General features: G+C 44.1%; 1 protein-coding gene across 1 annotated transcript in view; it reads right to left on the bottom strand.

Moving 5' to 3' along the window:
• The window catches only part of RGS18 (regulator of G protein signaling 18), a 238137-nt gene that overhangs the window by 134973 nt on the left and 81336 nt on the right, over positions 1-21828 (bottom strand). Inside the window, exon 2 of the mRNA XM_069231093.1 lies at positions 5636-5737. Coding sequence (XP_069087194.1) covers positions 5636-5737 — 102 coding nt within the window. The remainder of the gene's footprint in view (positions 1-5635; positions 5738-21828) is intronic.

Genomic DNA, 21828 nt, shown 5'->3' with positions numbered 1-21828 from the left:
CCGTAAAAGATGGGAGGACATTCGCCATTGGACCAAGAAGACGGCGGACGCCCAGCTGGGGATGGCCTCCCAAAGTGGGAGGGGTGCCCGTCGCACCATGACCCCCCTGATGTTACGGAACCTGGCGATGGCGTATCCGGAGTTGGATGGGCGCTTGAGGGCATCACAGCAGCCACAAGGGGGTGAGTACACTCTCATTCAGCTGATTCAGAGCGCATTGGAGGTGTCTGGGTGGAGGTGGTGGGCTGTAGGTTCCCCTAGGCACTGCCCGGAGGGAGAAAGGCAAAACACCTGCCACCAAAGGCTCTCCCAGGAGTACAGTTGGGAGTGGGAAGACAGCTGCGCTACCATCCAAGGTGGGGAAGGGGCACAGAAAGAAAGGCAAGTCGCCACAAACCTGCATGGCGGACAAAACCGCCACCAGCACCGCTGCCAAGGACATCGCCGCCACCAGCACCGCTGCCAAGGACACCGCTGCCACCAGCACCGCTTCACAGGACCCCGCCGTCACCAGCACCGCTTCACAGGACACCGCCGCCACCAGCACCGCTGCCAAGGACACCGCCGCCACCAGCACCGCAGGCCAATGAGCGTGAAAGCTCCGATGCTACTGAGTCCGCCACAGCAGGATGAAGCACTCTGGGCACAAAGCCCCCTCCAGAACCAGTGGAGAAAGGCATCCACTACCTCTGTCCTTGGCAGGATGAAGCACTCTGGGCACAAAGCCCCCTACAGAAGACAGTTATCCAATTGTGAGACTGTGGCTTTGCACTCCCCAGGATAAAGCAGTGGGCAAACCACCCACTGAAAAGACTTGTGAGACTGGGGCTTTGCACTCCCCAGGATAAAGCAGTGGGCAAACCACCCACTGAAAAGACTTGTGAGACTGTGGCTTTGCACTCCCCAGGATACAGCAGTGGGCAACCCACCCACTGGAGAGACTTGAGAGACTGTGGCTTTGCACTCCCCAGGATACAGCAGTGGGCATAGAGCCCCCTTGTGGATCTGGTGTTGTACACTCATCCGGCTGAGGTGCCTGCCCTTCCCTTCCCCCTGAGGTGCCTGTTGTATTTCTATCTGATGCCCCTTCAGTGTTCTCTCCGTTTTGATCGGGTATTGAGTGTGGGCCTCGCCCATGTATTTTGGACCCAGCGGTCCACGGACTTTAATGGTGCAATACCTGGACTTGTATTCTTGGTGTATATATATTGTTTATAGTGTATATATATTTTTGAGTACTGGATTTTAATAGATTACAAACGTTCAAATAATTTCCTTTTGTCTTTGCATTCTTCCGGGGGGGTTAAGGGGTGTAACTGTAATGTAGCAATATGTATTAGTGTGCGTGTTGCGTGTGTGTGTCACTCTATTTTCCCTCCCCTGTGTCGTAGGTGCAGTACTCACCGTGGTCTTCGCCGCCGGCGTTCGTGCTCCTGTTAGAGGAGCAGGAAGACCAAGGCAGGGAGAATATGGAGTTCCGGCTCCATGGTGTCCTGGTTCCTCATGGGGTGTGTAGAGGTGAGCGTTTTCCCTTCCAAGTCCTGTTTCCGCCGTGTTTTTGTTTGCGGTGAATCCGCCCCAGAAAAGGTGGCGGATTGGCCTCTTGTAATACTGTGAGCTGTACATTGTCTTCCGCCTGTCTGTTGGCGGTTACCGCCGCAGTGTTTGTTTGTACCGCCGTGGTGGTCGGAGTGTTAAAGTGGCTGTCTATGTTGGCGGTTTCCGCCATGGTCGTGATTCCATTTTTTTTACGACTGCCAGTTGGCGGTTTTACCGCCGCTTTAACACTGACCGCCAGGGTTGTAATGACCACCAAAGTCTTTTTAGCACTGAGGCTTCAGAAAACAGGAGGCAAGCTCAATCCAAGCCCTTGCAGAGCACTTCTCAGCAAAGTCAGAGATCAGCAGGGCAGCAGGGCAACAGCAGGGCAGCAGTCCTTCTCAGCAAAGCAGTCAAGATGAATTATTTGGGCAGCCAGGCAGTTCCTCTTGACAGGTTGCAGGTTCAGGCCCAGAAGTGTCTGAGTTGGTTGGATCTGAGACCCAGTTTATGTACCCAAAAATGCCTTTGAAGTGGGAAGATCCCCTTTCAGTACAGTTCTGTCTGCCAGGGTCCCAGTAGGGGGTTTGGCAGTCCACTGTGTGGGGGCTGGCCACTAGCCTTTGAAATTTAAGTGTCAGGCCCTCCACCCTTGCAGCTCAGGTAGACCCATTCAGTATGCAGATGTGTGCAGGTGTGACTGAGTGTCCTGTGTTTGTGGGTGTCTCGGTGAAATGCACAAGGAAGCTGTCAACCAGCCCAGCCAAGACATTGACTGGGGACAGGCGTAAGGCACAGGTGGATTTTAAGTGCAGAGAAATGCTCACTTTCTAAAAGTGGCATATCTAAAATAGTAATATAAATCCAGCTTCACCAATAAGCAGGATTTACTATTACCATTGTGGCCATACTAAATAGGAACTGGTTACCCCTTTCTGATCCGAATCTACCATTCAAACAGTATATGAGGGTCGTCCTAATGCTAGCTTATGAAACGAGCAGGCCTCACAGTAGTGGAAAATTAATTTAGGAGTTTTCCACTACCAGGACATATAAAACACAGATGTACATATCTGCCTTTTACCTATATAGCACCCTGCCATATAGGTTACCTAGGGCCTATTTTAGGAGTGACTTATATGTCGAAAAAGGGGAGTTTAAGGTGTGGCAAGTACTTTTAAATGCCAAGTCGATGTGGCAGTGAAACTGCAAACACAGGCCTTGCAATGGCAGGCCTGAGACATGGTTAAGGGGCTACTTATGTGGGTGGCACAACCAGTGCTGCAGGCCCACTAGTAGCATTTGACCTGCAGGTGCTGGTCACACATAGTGCTTTGTATTAGGTACTTACTGGTAAATCAAATATGACGATCATGGAGAAACCAATGTTACCGTGTTTTAGGCACAAAACACAAGCACTTTAGCACTAGATACCAGTGGTAAAGTGCTCAGAGTCCTAGAGTCAAAAAACGAGCTCAGAAAACGAGGAGGAAAGTAAACTGAGGTGCTCCAAATCACCCTTGTAATTATCTACCAACTAACAGCCACATCTCACACTCCTCACATTCACATCCTCGCATACATTCAGAAACTTCCAGAGCTACAAATAATTTACAGTAGTGTCTGTTTCCAGCTTCTCATCCCTGACATACTTGTTCACATTTTGACAGTCCCATTCACTGCAGATTTGAATCACAATATATTTCTGTAATAACTAAAGTACTAAAATAACTGAACCACTGGCAAAGCCAATAGACGGCTTTGCCAATGCCTTTTGCTGTTGTTCTGAATCACCAAAAAGAAAATAAACAATTAAAAAATAATGATAATGAATACATGCGTCATCATACATGCTCAAGTATGCAATCTGTCGTTGTATGCAATCTGTCATTGTAGCCATCACCGTGTGATGTATGCATAAGTGCCCATGCATGCACATGCATACATCATGATGCAAAGTCCAATTTGCCTTAATTTATTTTACTCTTCCAGTATAGTGTACGCAATTGAAGACATGTGTTAAAAATAAGCAAAAGATGTCAGAAAGCACAATGTCCTAAAGGAACAGGGCTGTAGACAATTGCAGCTCCTGGGCCCCTTTTAACAGTTCAAAACATGTAATTAAGGAGAAGCAGGGGACCAAGTAAAAGCTGACAACAGTTGAGTGAGGGTGTAATGAAGGTGATGTTTATAAAAAAAAACGTTGAGTGGAATCGGAAAGGGAGAAGTAACAAACGAGCTGGGTGGTGGGAAAGCACAAAGAAAAGCACTGGAGAAGGGTGTGAAGGGAGAGTAACACACAGGGGAGAGAGCAAGAAAATACACGCACTCATATGGAGTGCTAAAATATAAGAAGTGTAATCAATGATAAGCAATAGGCTGCCCCAAAGCCCACTGTAAGTGCTGACTTAACCACAATAGGTCTTTCAACAACAGACACCTGTCTCTACATTAGACCTAATAAGCACTGATTGCGCTGACACTCAAAGGAGAGAATGCACTTGATAATGTAAAACGTTGAAAATATCACTATGGGTTACAAAAGTAATGAAAGTGTAATCAGCAATACATATAATATGTGCTTTAATACTATTAATTTTGAATGGTGCAACCGAATCATATAATTAAAGATGCTCTTATAAGTAGAACAATAGTAATTCTTGAATACGTGTTTTTGAATATCGAATTAACCTACTAAAATGTAACACATTCATGTATTTATATTCATGTATTTGAATAATGGTGTTATGACTGAAGGATGTAGAGTCACAGTTATTAACATATGAAGAGATATATACATATAACTATGTATCACGAATGTACATTGAAGCAGTATTTCAGCATAACCTGACTGAAGGCCTGAAATTGTTGTTTTCCCATGTTTAACCTTTAACGTGGAGTTTTCCTTGCGTTGTATTTTTCTTTTTTTGAGGATGTGTCTTCATGAGTCTACATTTAAGGAAATGTATGTTGTTTATTTGATATAGTGACATATGGGAGGATATGTTGGCAAGGAGAGAGGAAAGCTAACAAATTTAAGAAGATAACACTCCCTTCTATTCGATAGGAACCGGGAGACACTCGTGGTCCTTCTGAAGCTTGTTTGTGGGATGAACAGCCCGATGGAAGTTGCCAATTTCTACTGTGCAAAGAAGATGGAAAACGACTGGTGGTGATGACGTAGATTTCTCAAAGGTTCCATGGGCTTAATTGGTATGCATCTAGTTAGGTGAGGCAGATCATTTTTACCCCTTTCCGAGAGTAGACTCTCTGGAGACTTTGAGAAGTACAGACTTCTCTTATTTGATTTCCTGGTGTGGCTTTATGCTACCCAACACCTGTCTTGCAGAATTTCTACTGAGGTGTATGTTATGCTCACACCTAACAATTATTTAGAGTTTTTTTCTCTAGCTCCTCTCAAATGGTTAGACAAGAAGACTGTGACTTGTACACAGCTCATCAGATATTTTTCCTCATTGTCTGTGTGACTGAGATCCTTGTATGCCTTATGCTAGATTGGTTTAATCTGATTCAAAGCTTTACTTAATTTTTCGCAATTCTGTACATATACAGCTTGTTTTTGAGACTGATTTACATACGTGTGGCCCTAAATTTGTAATACATATCTTAACTTTACTCTCTGCCTCTGAGATTTAATGTGTGACCAAATAGGTTATACTGTTAATGCCTTCGATTTACAGAATTTATTTTCCCATTTTTCTCTGTTGCTCCCAAAAAAGATTAATCGGAAACAAAAGAAAATGTGGGCCATTGTGTGGGCCAGAGCTTCCTCACACTTCAAATCTGTGCATTCAGTTAGGCTACATTCAGTAAGGCCCCTCAGCATTGTGGTGGATGTACCCCTTACATATTTCATTTATTTTTTAATCTTCATTCGGCCATAAAATGCTGGACAATTTTTAATCAAGTAATCTTCTATTTACACACACCTTACTGAAGGCACTGATAAAAACTGCAGCAATATAGAGAAAACAGTTTACATTTTCATCATTTTAAAAACAGGCTTTAACTTCATGCCAAAGACAACTTTAGTAAGCATTACTGTAATGGGGTTCATACAATCTCACAAACTCACCTGATGCCCAGTGTCAGGCTCTGTGCCTTGTCATAACTGACGTCTTCATGAGACCCTGACTTCTGAAGAACTAGGCTATTTCGGTTTAGTTTAACCATAAACCTGCAGGATAAAAAGATATTTCTGTATTTAATAAGATATATATATTTTTTTAAAGCACAAATGGTGCTGATGTGTTAAAGAACCAGGAAATACCAAAATGTATAAATAAATGTAGAAGCAAAAACCACGGAAAAGCGTACCTGTACCCCAATGGAAACAAACAACAATGGCCTTTCATCCCAGAATTAGCTATTAAAAGACAGTCATTAAAGAGATACAGTAGTCCACTCACACTTCTGGGCCGTGGTTACATTGCACCATCTACACTATCAATAGCTACTCCACTGGACTGTACTGAGTAACAGAATTGCACACTAGTGCACGTAAAATCGATCAAATTTGATTTAAAAGAAACTAAATGTTTTTACGATGCAAATACATCTCTATGTAAATAGATCAATCTTGTTGACATATTACTTCTACCTTTTTATGTTTAATTTATCAAAGATATAATGGGCATTTGCTTTAGCTGTCCATCACTTCAGACTAACAGGATGTGACATGTTGGCTATAGGCGTTATTAGGTTAATATAGGTCATTATGTTCTTTAGCAAAAAGCAATACTAAGAGATTAAGAGATTTCCATCTCTTTGGCACTAGCCAATCCCAATTTTACTTCAATTAAAAAACCACAGACATTCACTGAAAAAAAAAAAGTTTACAGGGATGTTATAGTTAGGCTCACATTTAAATGTACTAAACCATGGAAATTCACCAGTTATAGTTAGAGTTCTCTCAAGTAACTATACTCGGGCCCTGAGGTATCTATTATTCGCTGCCCTACCATGCACAGTTATATGATCAATAATTTTACTGCAGATGTTACAGTGACATTATCAAAGATGTCATGATTGCTGTAATTTGTGCAGTAATTAGCAGTGCATGGTGAGGGCCCCCGCATTCAATTGGATTTAAGCTGCGGAAAGGTGGTTGTCCCTGGGTCTGTGTGGGGGGGGGTACGCAGCCCCCTGTTACAATTCTTTAACATACCAGGTAGGGGGCAGTCCCAGGGCTGTGGGGGGGGGGGGCTGTGCACCCCCCCATGCATCAAATTACTATGAAGTCCCAGGGAGGTGGCGGTCCCTGGGGCTGTAGGGGCCAGGTGGCCCACCACACACAGCATTTTTTTGCCCCCAGGGAGGTGGTGTCCCCGGGACAGCTAGGGAGGCTAACAGGCACCTGCATTAAAAGGGGAATTCCCCTGGGACTTAGCCCACCCTGAGGCCTCAGATTTAGCAAGCGTGGGAGCCCATGCTTTTTTTAAAACAAAATTCACCAATCCACAGATCTGCCTCAAATGGCAGTGAACACTTTAAAAAAACAATTCTTTTTAGCTCTGGGGGGACCCCAGAACCAGAGCTAAGGGGTCAGGGTGACTCTACCATGGCCCCTTTTCCTTTTTTATACACTTTTTTCTGGGACTCAGCTGAAGCTGTCACAACATGACTGCTAACACTTCCTTGTTGGAGGGTTGACAGCCAATCAAATATCAGCACGTGATCAGGAGGGTTTGCAAAGCCTTTGCGTCCCTATATGTACAAATTTGGATTTTCTTTTATTTCTCTAAAACTACTGAATGGATTTACACCAAATAACAAAAAGGCCCCTTTCTGGAACAAGAGTTACCTTTCTGTCAAATTTGGTGTAATTCTTTCCTGTAGTTTGGGCGCTATTGGTATTCAAAATCCCTACGGAAAAATGAATGGGGAAAACCCGTTTTTGGAACCTCACATTTTCTCAGCTTCCGCTTTATGGTTCACCCTGAACCTTTCCATACAGCAGCTGAAATGAGCATAAAAGGTTTTTGAAAAAAGTTTTTGAAGATTCGTTTACCGGCACAAGAGAACCAGAGATATAGGCAACTCAAAAAAGCTTTTCCTATATAGAAACTAGGTCCTAACTATAACTAATATATATATATTAATTAAGCTCCAACAGATCCACAAAGAAAGGTGCGCTCTACTCGTCGGTGCAGGCATCGGGGAAGGACCTGTTCCCATGAATCAATTGCCAGCTTAACATTTAAGTTAAAGATGCCGCACTCACAGAATTGTTATTGATCCTATTTTATTTAACGAAAAAACAACCCCACCAACTAACACCAATGCGTCTCGACCTTCTCGGTCTTGATCACGGTATATATATATATACACACAGACAGTGGTAAGAAAAACAGGTCACAATGGCAAAAACAGGTTAAGACAATACATTCACAATTCACATTGCCTACATGCAGAACATTTACATACATCAACAGATTAAATAAACATATGTGAGAGATTTTTTTTGGCTAGAAATGTCCAGGGAAATACATCACATAATTACCCATGTATAATGACTTCAGGGTTAGCAAAAGTTCATTAACCCCTTCTGTGCCATGGATGTAACGGTTACGTCCTCGGTTGCAGCACTGCTGTGCCAAAGACGTAACCGTTATGTCCAGGGACTGACCCATGGGGGGAGCACTAGTGCTCCCCCTGTGGGCTGCCCACCCCCACACCGGCAGGGATGGCAGGGAAATGCTTCAACTGCCATCCCCGACCCCCCTGGTGATATCAGAGAGGCATCGGAGGAAGGGAAAGGCATTTCCTTTCCATTGGTGTTTCTCTGAGCATTCCTGCTGCATGATCGCATAGCAATTGTGCAGCAGGAATGCCCACTAGACACCAGGGAGTTTTTTTTTTTTTAATGTGACATAAGGGGACCTGCTCCTTAGGCAAGGGTCACTCTCCATGGGAGAATTATACTTTAGGCCATTTCACCCCTCCTTGGGGGAAGATATATTTTCTATTAGGCCCATCTGTCCCTAAGGAGGGCCCAAACCACTCAGGCACCAGGGATTGTTGTATGTGTGGGTGTGTTTTGTTTGGAGGGGCGGCCCCTTGGGCAAAGGTCACTACCCATGGGGCCACATTACTGATGGTCACCTATTTTTATTGTGTCCATCGTCCCCCAAAGGGGTCAGAAAACACGTAGGTACCAGGAATTGTTGTGTGTGTGTGTTTTTTTTTTTTTTTGAGGGGCGGCCCCTTGGGCAAGAGTTGCTCTCCATGGGGGATATTATGGTTGCCCATTTCTGCCCTCCTTAGGGGCAAATCTGCCTATTTTTATTAGGCCCACCTGCCCTCAAGGGGGCCAAAATCCACTTAGGCACCAGAGACTGTTGTGTGTTTTTTGTTAGGAGGTGCGGCCCCTAGGGCAAGGTCGTTCACTTTGGGGGGTACTCATTTTTGCCATATCTGCCCCCTTTGGGGTCTGATCGCATATTTTTGTAAGGCCCATGTGTCCCCAACGGGGCAGAAAGCCCACTCGACCCCAGGGATTTTTTTTTTTTTAAAAGACGCTTGGGTATGGCCATACCCCCACGCCAAATAAATGGGGACAAAGTTGTTCTGCCCACTGGGGGCAAATGGGGTAGTTACCTCTGATCTGCCCCCGGGTGGGCAGAAAGCCCACTAGATGTCAGGGAATTAAATTAGAGGGGTGGGGGCTACCAACCACTATGGGCATGGTTTTGCCCCCCACCCCAAGGGGTAACAGTCTTTCAATCACTTTAGAGCATGCCATCTTAATGGCCAGCAAGAGGACATTTGACTCTTTTGGGTTTTGATTTTACATATGGGCCAAGAGAGCTTGGCTAACTCCCAATATGGTCGTACTTGGTATGGTGAGTGGCTCAATGTTTTGGACTTTGGTACGCTGCCACATAGAAAAATCTACCAGACCTAGACACATCTGAAAACAAAACATCTGGATAAGTCCAGGGTGGTGTGCTTCACATGCACCCCACACCATTTCCTTACCCACAATGCCCTGCGAACCTCCAACTTTGCTTGAAATCACACATTTTCCCTACATTTTTGTGATGGAATCTTCTGGATTCAGCAGGAATCCTCAAAATGCATACCACCCAGCATTGTTGCATCTATACAGTAATAAAATCTGCCCCACTTGTCAGCCTAAAAACGTTTGAAAAAAAGTGTCCCTTTTGGACCCGCTTTGGTTACCCCTCAATTTCTACCTCTTTTTGGCTCTTCCCTGTTGCAGGCACTTAGCCCACCTACACTAGTGGGGTATCATTTTTATTGGAGACTGAGGGGAACGCTGGGTGGTAGCAAATGTGTGCTGGTGCAGTAATCCCACACAGAAATGTGAAGAACATGTGCATTTTTAGCTAAATTGGAGGATTGCACGGGATTCTGGGCTAGAAAACACTGGTGGGTCCACGCATGTCACACTTCCCTGGACTCCCTCCGGTGTCTAGTTTTCCGAAATGTCTGGGTTTGGTAGGTTTCCCAAGATGGCTGCTGAGCCCAGGACTAAAAACACAGGTGCCACCTTTGCAAAAACAGGTAGTTTTGTATTAGATAATTTTGATGTGTCCATGTTGCGTTTTGGGCCCTTCCCTGTCATGGAACCTAGGCCTACCCACACAAGTGAGGTACCACTTTTATCGGGAGACTTGGGAAAATGCTGGGTGGAAGGAAGTTTGTGGCTCCCCTCATATTCCAGAACTTTGCAGCACCGAAATGTAAGGAAAAAGTGTTTTTTAGCCAAATGTTGAGGTTTCCAAAGGATTCTGGGTAACAGAACCTAGTGAGAGCCCCAAAAGCCACCCCATCTTGGATTTCCCTAGGTGTCTAGTTTAAAAATTTTTATAGCTTTGCCTAGATGCCAACTGAGTTAGAGGCCAAAATCTGTCTAAGCACTTTGCAAAAAACACGTTTGTGTTCATTGGAAATCTGTCCATGTTGTGTTTTGGAGCATTTCCTGTCATGGACACTAGGCCAATTTTATCGGGAAACTTTGGGGAATGTCGGATGGAAGGACGTTTGTGGCTCCCCTCGGATTCCAGAACTTTACAGCACCAAAATTTGAGGAAAAAGTGTTTTTAGCCACATTTTGAGATTTGTAAAGGTTTCTAGGTGACCAACCCAGTGAGAGCCCCACAAGTCACCCCATCCTGGGTTTCCCTAGGTGTCTATTTTCCAAAAATGTATAGGTTTGCTAGTTTCCCTGTGGATAGTGGTCAAAATCCAGAGCTCAGCACTTCGCATAAAACATATCCAATTTCATTGGAAAACTTTGATGTGTTCACATTGTGTTTTGGGGCATTTGCTGTCGTGGGCACTTCGCTTACCCACACAAGTGAGGTACCATATTTATTGGGAGACTGGGGGGAATACAGAATAGAAGAACAAGTGTTATTGTCTTTCTTACATTTTTGCCTTCCAAATGTAAGACAGTATATAAGAAGTCATTTTGAGAAATGCCCTGTAATTCCCATGCTAGTATGGGGACTCCCAAATTCAGAGATGTGCAAATAACCACTGCTTCTGGACTCAATATCTTGTGCCCATTTCAGAAATACACAGGTTTCCTATTTTTCACTCTGTATATTTTACCAAATTAATTGCTGTATACCCGGTATACAATGAAACCCCATTGCAAGGTGCAGCTCATTTATTAGCTCTGGATACCTTGGGTTCTAGATGAACCTACAACCCATATATATCCCACAGCCAGAAGAGTCCAGCAGACGTAATGGTATATTGCTTTCAAAAGTCTGCCATAACTGGAAAAAGTTACAGAAGAAAATGTAGACAGTAATGGCTGTCTGTTTCAACTCAATTTCAATATGTTTTTTATTTCAACTGTTACTCTCTATAGAAACACTTTGAAAGATCTACACAAATAACCCCTTGCTGAATTCAGAATTTTGTCTACGTTTCAGAAATTATGATCTATCCAGGAACCACCATAGGTTTCACACCTATTTCTGTCACTTATTGGAAGGAATCTGAAAGCACAGAAAATAGCAACAATTGGGTATGCCCCAGTAAAATGCCAAAACTGTGTTACAAATTTGGTTTTCTGATTCAAGTCTGCCTGTTCCTGAAAGCTGGGAAGATTGTGATTTTAGCACTGCAAACCTTTTGTTGATGCCATTTTCAGGGAAAAACACATGCTCTCTTCTGCAGCACCTATTTCCCATTTTTTCCCAAAAAACTAATTTTAGTTGTATTGCAGGTAATTTCATGGTCTCCTCCTGAGTAATTCACAAACTCTTGGTACCTTTAGAATCCACAGACTGTTGGAAAAATAGGATGCACATTTGGCATGGATAGCTTATGTAGACAAAAAGTTATAAGGGCCTAAACATGAACTACCCCAAATAGCCAAGAAAAGGCTTGACACAGAAGGTGGAAAAAGCCTGGCAGCGAAGGGGATAATGTCTTAGCTCAGAGTAGGGGAAACAAATCAAAGAAAAGTCAAAATTCCAAAAGGTATTTGAATTCTTGCCTTCCCACAGCTTATGCTAGCTTCCTTTTGGTTAAAAGAATAGGTTTCTCCCCTTCTCTCAACCTTTCAATCGCCAATGCATTTCAACCTCTGCAATAGTGGGGATGTCTTTTTAAGAGGTAATCTTCAGGGCTAAGTTCAGTGTTGTCATGTGAACTAATGCAAGCGGCCCTTTGTATTACTTCAGGGAAAACATATTTCTGTCTCTGTCACCAAACATCTTCCCTTGTTTCCGCTTCTCTGCACTCCAGTTGAAGAGCATACAGCTCCAGCAGTGAGTGCTTTCAAAATGATGGTAAGGTCTTTTGGCAGTCATACATAGAATGACCCAAAAGACTCACAGTTTTTTAAACTTTCCTCAGAGCTGTTTGTGCTCCTTGTAGACCCCAAACCATTAAAAAAAATTGTTGTGGTGGCCCCAACCCTCCTTCGGGCACAATGACAACTACAATATGTAAAAACCAGGACCACTCAGGGAATTATGGGGCATTCCTGAGAGGACGGAGTGAATAATAAGCGAGTGGCCTAGCCACTTCAATACAGAAGAGGTAAGGCTGTGACTAACTTTTTTCCATTTTTTTCTGGTGCCCCAGACTCACCCAGGGCACTCTCAGCCTATTATTTTCTGGAGTATGTGGAGTCTGCTCCAACACTGCCTCACCTCTTAATTTTCAGATTTGGGTGCCCGTGTCCCATCTGGGGCATCCAGATCAGTTGTTTTTTTAAATTAGTGGCAGCATGGAAGCCCAATTCTGTTCTCCCAAGCCAGCTCCTCACCTGTCAGCAAACTCAGTGCTTGCACAGGAGCCAGCATATTCCTTCTCCCTGCCTGCTCCATGCATGCAAGAAATGTGTATGCAGTGTGCATCTCACTCTCTAGGTGACAGAGAGCAGGAAAGCAAACCACAGTATGGGGGGTGCACGTCAGTGGGCCTCCCACATCAAAGGGCTTCCAGCTTCTGGGGATCGGGTCCCCCAGGGGCATTTCACACTTCAGAGAAGGGGCACCACAGAAGCCCATTCCCATCTGCTCTTTAAATATTAACAAGCAGCGACCCCCTGGACCCCTCCACACCCTGGTTTTTACTAAAAAAACGGTGTCCTGCCCTTTTTATTTTTCATTTTTCTTCGCAGTAATGCAGCATTACCACAAAAAATATTTGATTTGTTTTTGGCTCTGAGTGAAGGGGCCCTCTTGGACCACCTCTTAAGGCCTACGGTCCAGAAGCTAAGGAAATCCCTACTCTACCCCAAATATGTTATCGCTATTTTATTTCATAACACAGGGACTGAGTCGCAGGGTTCTAAATTGTCTGCAAAATGTCTTTATTGATGTGAGGCAGCCAATCAAATATTATCTTTTGATCTGCTGGCTCAACAGTTCTACTGCGGCCTGAAATATCTATTGAATTTTTTAACCTACATTACTAAAAACTACTGAACGGTTTTTCGTCAAATCACAAAAAGCACATACACTGGGCAAAGATCTATCTTTCTGCCAAGTTTAGTTTATTTGCATCTAGCCATTTTGGCAGTAGCTATTTCTAAAGTTACTATGGGAAACTGCAATGAGAAGGACATTTTGGGACCCTCCCGTTTTCATAGCCTCTGTTTGACTCATCACCACAAACCTTTCCAGGAAGGAGCTGAGGTGGATCAACCTTTTCTTTTTAAAGCCTTCTGAAGATTCATCAAACAGTGCCAAAATTATTACCAATTCAAAAAATTAATTTCTTATACTTATGAATCCTCAAACTAAGTTGACACAGGCACTCCGGAGAGTTCTCAAAATCTCCTCAATACAGCAGAGCAAAAAAACAAACCAGAAGTTTTCAGCTCAGACCGTGCTCACTGTGGACATTTTCATCATGGGGCAAACACACACACACTTTTGATGCTGGTGTTTGCTGTTGGGGTATAGCCATTTTTGTGTTTTTTCTCTTGTTTTATAGGGGGTGCCACCATGTTCTCCCACTTCCCTCTGCACTCTGCCCGCGGTCTTTTCGCCACCTCCAACAGCAGCGCTGTTTAATTAGGCACTGCATAGTCGGTGGCAAAATGTTTTTCAGCAAAATAAACACGTCAAAAAATCTGCAAACCACCTTGGACACAGCCAAAGGCTATGTGCAGTGGGGGCTGTGGCTATATATAACCTGAGATGGGTTGGCTATATGCTCAAGTTTGATTATGATGAAATAATATAGAAACTAATCTCTGAAACGATAAAACTAATACTTTACTGAGAAAACTAGAGCTTACACCCCCACCATGCACTGCTCATAACCTCACAAATTACATTGCTCATGGCATGGCAAACATCGGCATGAGGACATCACTAATAACATCATCCAGGCACTGTGACTCTGTCCTATATGGTTTGAGGACTTGAAGTAAGTTAATACACTACAATTGTGGCCAATTTTCTTTTCACCTTAATGTGATTACCCTCTTAAAGACTTCATATGACTCGTTATTTTAAATCAAGAGGTTACCAGTACGCATAATTAAGCAAAGTTACAGTAAAATTATGCAAAATTACACTAAATTACAGGAGGATCCTAATTGTTAACTGAATGTGATTTTTGCAGTGGAAAATGCCTGCTCGCATCCAAAATGAACTTGAGGAGGAATTGTTCTATAAGGTAATAGCTCTCAATGCCATAGAACTTAAACAGCAGTAAAACCAGCAGCTGCTCGCACTCCACTCCTGGCATCTTTGCCCCCAAATTATGCAAATAGGAACAATAATGTAATTCTGAGTAATTTTGTGTCACAAGAGTAACATTATATCACCAAAATTGCTTCAATTACTTTAGTGTAATTACATTTTCACCCAGGCCTAGATGTTAGATATGCATTTGCTTCTGAAAATATTCCTTCTACAAACAAATACACCACAGACCTTTTCCGAGATGGGCACAATGGCATTCAACCTTTGAGCCATGCTTACAACACGAGTGTGAGATAAGTCACCTTTAATTGTTTCATTGGCATCTACATTCCACATTTATATCATTTATAATTCAACATTCTGCAATGCCTCAAAATATTCAGCAAAGTTCTGGAAAACGAGACCAACACCTTATAAACATTGTTTAAAAAAAAAAAAAACGTTGTATCTCGTTTTCATTAATACATGTACATTTAGAACTGCAGAATGATACAGAAACAATGCAACTCTTACCCAAACTTGTTTTTGTCATGACTGAAAGATAGCTTAGAAATTTCATAAAACGAAGGTAAGCCATTGTCAACCATCGTCAATCCACCCACCATCAATGGACATCGTAGTCCAGTACTCATATAGACTCCTGTCATCATTGATTCCATCATTTTACATATTTGCGTGGGCAGCCCCTCCCCAAGTTCACCCTCTCCTCTACCGCAACCCAACTGTCCATTACAAAAGTTGAAATCCCCTACTGAGGGGGCATGCCATACCCTCCATCCTCTGGCACTCCTATTTAGCAACCAAAAGGCCTAATGCAACCAGTTTCTTCCCTGCGTAGTTTCCATCTTTCATCATGGCTGGTTCCAAACTGGGCTGGCCTGGTGAGCAAAAGAATTGATGGATTAAACCCAGATCTGTGACTGTTTCACATTCTGTCCATCATTTGTGTTTTTTTGCTTTTGTTGCTCTAAGTGTGGCGGGTATGCCCAGACGTGGATCCCGGGCTCTCTGGATTCAAGCTAACCTGACTAATAAAAACCAGTCCAGGGATGCTTTTTTCTGGTCCAGGGAGGACCTGGTCTGTCAGTTTGGGCTGGACTGTTCCTATGGGGACCAGGGTCAAGACTAATTTGCATATGGCTGGGTCCAAACTAGGTTGGCGTGGTGAGCAAAATAATTAAGGGATTAAACCCAGATCTGTGACTCTGGGTGAATGTTTGATTTCTTCCACATTTCGTTCCTCATTTGTGCTTGTTTGCTTTAGTTTCCATTTTAGCCACTCATAATGCCCAGTAGTGCCTGAGGGTGAATGTTTGATTTGTTCTGCATTCCATCCATCGTTTGTGTTTGCATGCTTTTTCGCCCTAAATGTCCCGGATATGCCCAGACATGGGTCCTGGGCTCACTATGCCAATTCATTCAAGCTATCCTGACTGATGAGGGGTGATATCCCGAAACTAGTCCCAGGATGCTTGTTTCCAGTCCAGGGAGGACCCTGCCTTGCAGTTTGGGCTGAACTGTTACCATTGGGAACAGGGTCAAGACTGGTTTGGATTTGGCTGGGTCCAAACTAGGGTGGCGGGGTGAGCAAAATAATTGAACGATTAAACTCGGATCTGTGACTGGGGATGAATGTTTGATTTGTTCCACATTCCATCCCTCATTTGTGCTTGTTTGCATTAGTTTCCATGTTAGCCGCTCATAATGCCCAGTCGTGCCATCTAATGCTCAGCTGAGATATTCAGCCCTACCAACCGGTCCAGTATTTCATGTATGCTAGCCCAGTACACAGCTATCAGTGGCATTCCCAAATCATATATGAAAGGTGACCTAAATAGCATCTTTAGAATGTGCACATTGAATTGGAGCTTTTCCATATTTTGTATAGTCATGCCAATGTGAAATAGATGCTATAGAAGTATTTAAACAGAATACGCTGAAGCCTCACCGGGATCACAAGTTTACGGTCTCCCATTTTTGCTTAGGCCCAGTCGTTATCATCTCTGGGGCACAAGTAATTTTCCTAATTAATCTGATGATCTGCAGTGGGTCTGGGATATTCATAATTGGAGTTCTGAATAATTGGGTGTTGGATCTGGCCCTTTTTACAGGGTCACCCCAAACGTTTTGCCTCCTTTCCTCCTATTGTTGCTGACTCTAGGACTCTGAGCACTTTATCACTGCTGATCAGTGCTAAAGTGTGTGTGCTCTCCCCTCTAAAGTTGGTAAGATTGGCATAAACCTAATTGGCACATTTAATTTACCTGTAAATCACTTGTACCGTGGTATCCCTATACCAAGGGCCTGTAAGTTAAATGCTATTAGTGGGCCTGCAGCGCTGCTTGCGCCACCTAAAGAAGTAGCCTTTCAAACCTGTCTCAGGCCTGCTAGCACATGGCCTGTGTGTACAATTTTATGCCACAGGGGGCTGGCTTCTAAATTTACTGGACTGGAACTCCCCTTTTATTAAATGTAAGTCCTTCCTAAGGTAGGCCCTAGCTAGCGCTATGGGAAGAGTGCAATGTTTGTAAAAGGCAGGACATGTGCCTGGTTGTGTGGCCTGTCCTGGTAGTGACAAACAGCCTATTTGGGTTCTCACCGCCTATGAGTGCTGCCTTGCTCATAGGATTGCATTGTAAATGTCCTACCTTATGTCTGGATGGTATTGTCTAATCTATGAGGGGAAGCGTAGGCATGTTTGTTATAGTTGAAATGGTAGTGACAATTGCTGCTTACTGGTGAAGGTTGATTTTTTTATTAGCATTATAGAAATGCCACATTTAGAAAGTGGGCATTTCTCTGAGCTTTTCTGGTGTTTTGCAGCGTGACTCCTATCCACGTCTGGGGCAAGGTAACAGCTTGGCTTTATGCATACTTTTCCTGAGAGTCTGTACACAGGGAGGGTGGAGGTGTCACTGAGATGCATCAGCATATTGAATGGTTTTCATGGGCTTGGAGAAGCAAAGGTGCGGAACACCTGCATTTGTAAAGGCTATGCCCTGGCCTCACACAAAGTTTTTTTTTACCTCGTACTGATGTCTGGAGCCTGTGCTAGAGGACAGAGGAGATACTCCTAGAACCAGTTAGGACTGGTTGCAACCTCTTATCTACCTTTTGTAAAAGTTGTGCAAAACTGAGTATAAGTACAGGGGGTTTTCCCCATGTTAGGGAGACACTAATGGACTACTGATCTGGATGCAGGATGCTGCTGGAGGGAGCTGCCAGAAACCGCATTTGGACTGCAGGTGTTGTGATGACCTGTGACCTGCTGGGTCACTAATAGGAACTGCCAATTCCTGAAACCCTTTGTGCTGGCCTGTTTGCTCACGCCCTACCACCCTGTGACCCGTTTTGCTGTCTCGAGGGGCTTGGTGGTGTGCCCCCTGTCCCTTGCAACTCTTCTTGCTCTTCAGCGCATAGGAGCGATTTGCCCTTCCTTTTCTCCATAAGCGCGATCCCAAATTAGGATCACCGCCATGACCCAGGCCAAAAGGAAGGATCAGGGTCTGTCCGCTGCAGATTGATCCCCCCAGGAAGCACTGCTGTTCCCGGAAGTAAAGTAGTGGTCAGGGAAGCCCTGAAGAGCCCAGATGCACCCGGAGGCGAAGCAGCATTTTAAAAGGTGGTAACTGCACCGCAAGGACACAGGGGGCTGCCTCTTATTTGGCTAGTATTGTGCACGGGAAACCCAGGGAGACCTCCTGGTGGGCTAGGAGGATCACGTGCGCCTCCCTTAAACTTGGGCTGACCAGTTGGAAGAGGGGGAGGCTGGGGCACCACAGCTTTACTAATGGTAGTAGCAGGCCAGGGGGATGGGTTGACATTCAACAGAGGTCCCAGCCCTGCCAGTATTGTGTTTTTGTGCTGCATTTCTTGCAGATCGAGCGTGTGCGCTCCTAGCTGTCCTGAGTGCTCGGCGGAGTGCCACTTTCCTCCTGATAGAAGTGCAGGAGCTCCTGGTGTATATGATACCACCCCTCATGTTATAGCAGCGCAGGTGCGCCCTGCCCTGCATATAGACGACGTGTTTTCCACTGCCATATGCATTCAGGTTAATGTTTGGGCCACTGAATGTGTTTACTGCACCATGTGTATTTTTGGGTCTTGTTTCTTCGTAAGTGTAGTCATGATAATGCCATGAACATTTCTGATGTTTCACTTTATGGGCATTCATGATGTTGTTTTGGTATGTATGAATATGTGTTTGCCACGACATGTGTATTTTTGGTAACAATGATAACAACCTGACCACTGCTTGTGTTGCTGAATAACCAGTAACCTATGTGTGTACCTGACTACTGCTGATGGTGGCAGAGTACTAGTAACCAGTGTGATGTTCTTACAGCTGCTTGTGTATTACTGACATGTTGTGCTTGGTCTAATGATGTTTTGTGCAATACAGTTTAGTTTTATATAACTTGGCGTTGTGTTTCCTTTGTGGTGTATTTATTGTGTCATGTGTGTTGTGTGTGTTTTGCAATCGCTTTACACAGTGCCTATGGGATAAGCCTAACTGCTCGTGCCAAGCTACCATGTGGTGAGCAGGGGTTATCTTGGTTGTATACCTCCCTCGCCCTGACTAGAGTAAGTGGATTCGGCCTGGCTTAGGTGCATAGACTAGCCAACCAGGAACCCCATTTCAAACATTGGGACATAGCTTTTTCCCCTATCTGCTGAAGCAAGAGTTTGAACTCCAGAGGATTGAATTTGGGAACCTCTTTCAATCACCCTGCCAATTTATTCAGCACTTGTTGAAGCTGGATCTAGTGAAAGGACTATGTTCTTTGGAGGTCAAAATCCTCCTGAAGTTGGGCAAACATCTTACTATGGGAGGTTACCCAGCTATCCCACATCCGAGAGTTACCAATAGTGTCTCATATCCAAGAAGTCTTGCATCTGGGAAACCATTATTAACCATTTAACATGTAACAGGGGTGTCACACCCCAAGGCCCATCCATATCATTCCCTCTCCTGAGTGCCCGGTGCCAACATTCTAAGGTGACTCTAGTGACCAGGGGCAGATTTTCGCGTAATTGTTTAGTTATATAGTTTATTGAAAGTGACCCTCAGTATCTTTCCCACCCTTGTATCGTTTGTAATAATGGATTGTAAGGTGGTGAAGAAGGCCCTGGGCAAAATGTACGGATTGTTTTGAAGAACATACAGCAGTTGGGGCAATGTGATCATATTGAACAGGGCAGCTTGGCCCATCAAAGAAATGGGCCATGCTTCAAGTGCATACTTCAAGTGAGCACTTAATTGGAACTGCATGGTGGCAATATTAAGCTCTGAGCAGCTTTTCAGATCTGGAGGGATGTGCAATACCAAGTATTTAAAGCTAGGGACACACCTCAGAGGACTGTTCATGTCAATACCCATGATGCTACTTGAACTGCTTTTCAGGAAGATTGCTGATTTTTGTAAATTAACCCTGAGGCCAAAGTCTTCACTGTATATTTTAAAAAGGTGCATAAGGCAGGGAATCAAATGCTCAGGGAGTGCTACATACAACAACGCATCATCTGCATATAGGGCGATACAGTCCTCATGATCTGGGTGTTCCCTCAGGCCCCATACCTGCTCTCGTGGCCAGGGGGTTCGTCATAAGCAAGAACACAAGTGGGGAGAGGGAGCAGGCCTGCCTCATACTAAATTGTATCAGAAAGGGAGCCGACATTACCCCATTCGCTCTCTCTGCAAATCAAGGGGACTCATACAGTAGTTGGCATACGCCCTGAAGACCAGGTAATTGTTAATTTCCTCAAGGCCCCTGTACAAGAAGAGTCATTCAATGGAATAGAACACCTTCTCAAAGATAAAAGCGAGGAATGCATGAGGTACAGGTTTGCATCACACCAAGTCCAACTTATAAAATCCTTCCTATATAAAATGTGTCTATTGACCTGAATTACAGCCAATTAACATGGGTGCATGCATAGATCTCTTGGAGTATAATAGGCTTTGTCATTTCTCCCAGAATTTTTGAGCAGGGTTTGGCATTATGCCACAAGCTCCTTTGAAATATACCTCTGCAACCCACATCAGGTGTGCTATATCTTCTTTACCATGAAATAAAAGTTGTACCCCCAAAATGTAAACGATGCACCAAATAACATAAAACACGCACAATCACACTTGCCTCCCGGGCTTACCGTATTTCCATGCTATGTGCACTCAGTAACTCTATGCTGAATATGACTTTAGCGTTATTTATGATGTCATTAATGATGTCCACAGAGATGTAATCAAGGATGTTATTTAACGTGTGATGCAATGCGTCAGGTCAAAAGCAGTGCATAGCTGGGGCACAAGTCATAGTTATGTCCATAAAATATTATATGTTAATTTTATGGGCTCTTTACACACACAACACCATAGTTGATGACAGGGCCATCATGGAAAAGTTGGTGAGTGACCTCAATCCACTGTCCCTTACTATGTTGGCTTTTGGTGATAATCATCCCTCTGACCATCGTCCACTTTCTTACACAAGGGACATTGAGCTTACAACTGACTCGTGGCACTTAAAATGACGTCAAGTAGTACCCCACCCAGATATTTAACCGCCATAAGCCAAGGCCTCCAAAAGGTGCTTTCCCAAGTTGAAGGAGGCTCTATGAGCAACGAAGATTTGGTGACTTTTAGCTGATTGCATAAAGCCTTTTTGGAGCATATTTTGCCTTATTTCACAATGTCACTATCCTAAACATACCCTGGCACAGGCCATTAAAGCAAAGGATTCTGTAGGCATCCCTGCTGTTAGGAAACCCTGTAAAATGTCCTCAGCCAAAGCAAAAAAGGACTGGGATGAGTAGGGTGGTGGGATCCTAAGTACGCCTGCTCTGTCAAAGGCTTTACTAAATTCTGCTCATTAGCTTCTTAGGGTGCTAATTTTTCAGCGCCAGAACTACCAACTATGTTTCATCATCCGAGTGGGATGATTATTTTAGGAACCTACATCACAATGAACTATGGAACAAACTGAGGGGGTCCTGTCACCTACACCACTTTTTAGTAAGGCTACCCCAATTTTGATATCTCCGAGATCTTAGAATCTTTCAATGCCCTTGTGAGGGGCATGAGTGCTGGGCCTGACGGCACACCAGCGGATATATA

The sequence above is a fragment of the Pleurodeles waltl genome, chromosome 4_2 (genome assembly GCF_031143425.1).
Source record: "Pleurodeles waltl isolate 20211129_DDA chromosome 4_2, aPleWal1.hap1.20221129, whole genome shotgun sequence".
NCBI lineage: Eukaryota > Metazoa > Chordata > Amphibia > Caudata > Salamandridae > Pleurodeles > Pleurodeles waltl.
The sequence above is the reverse complement of the archived record's forward strand: the minus strand, read 5'-3'. Positions and strand labels throughout refer to the sequence as shown.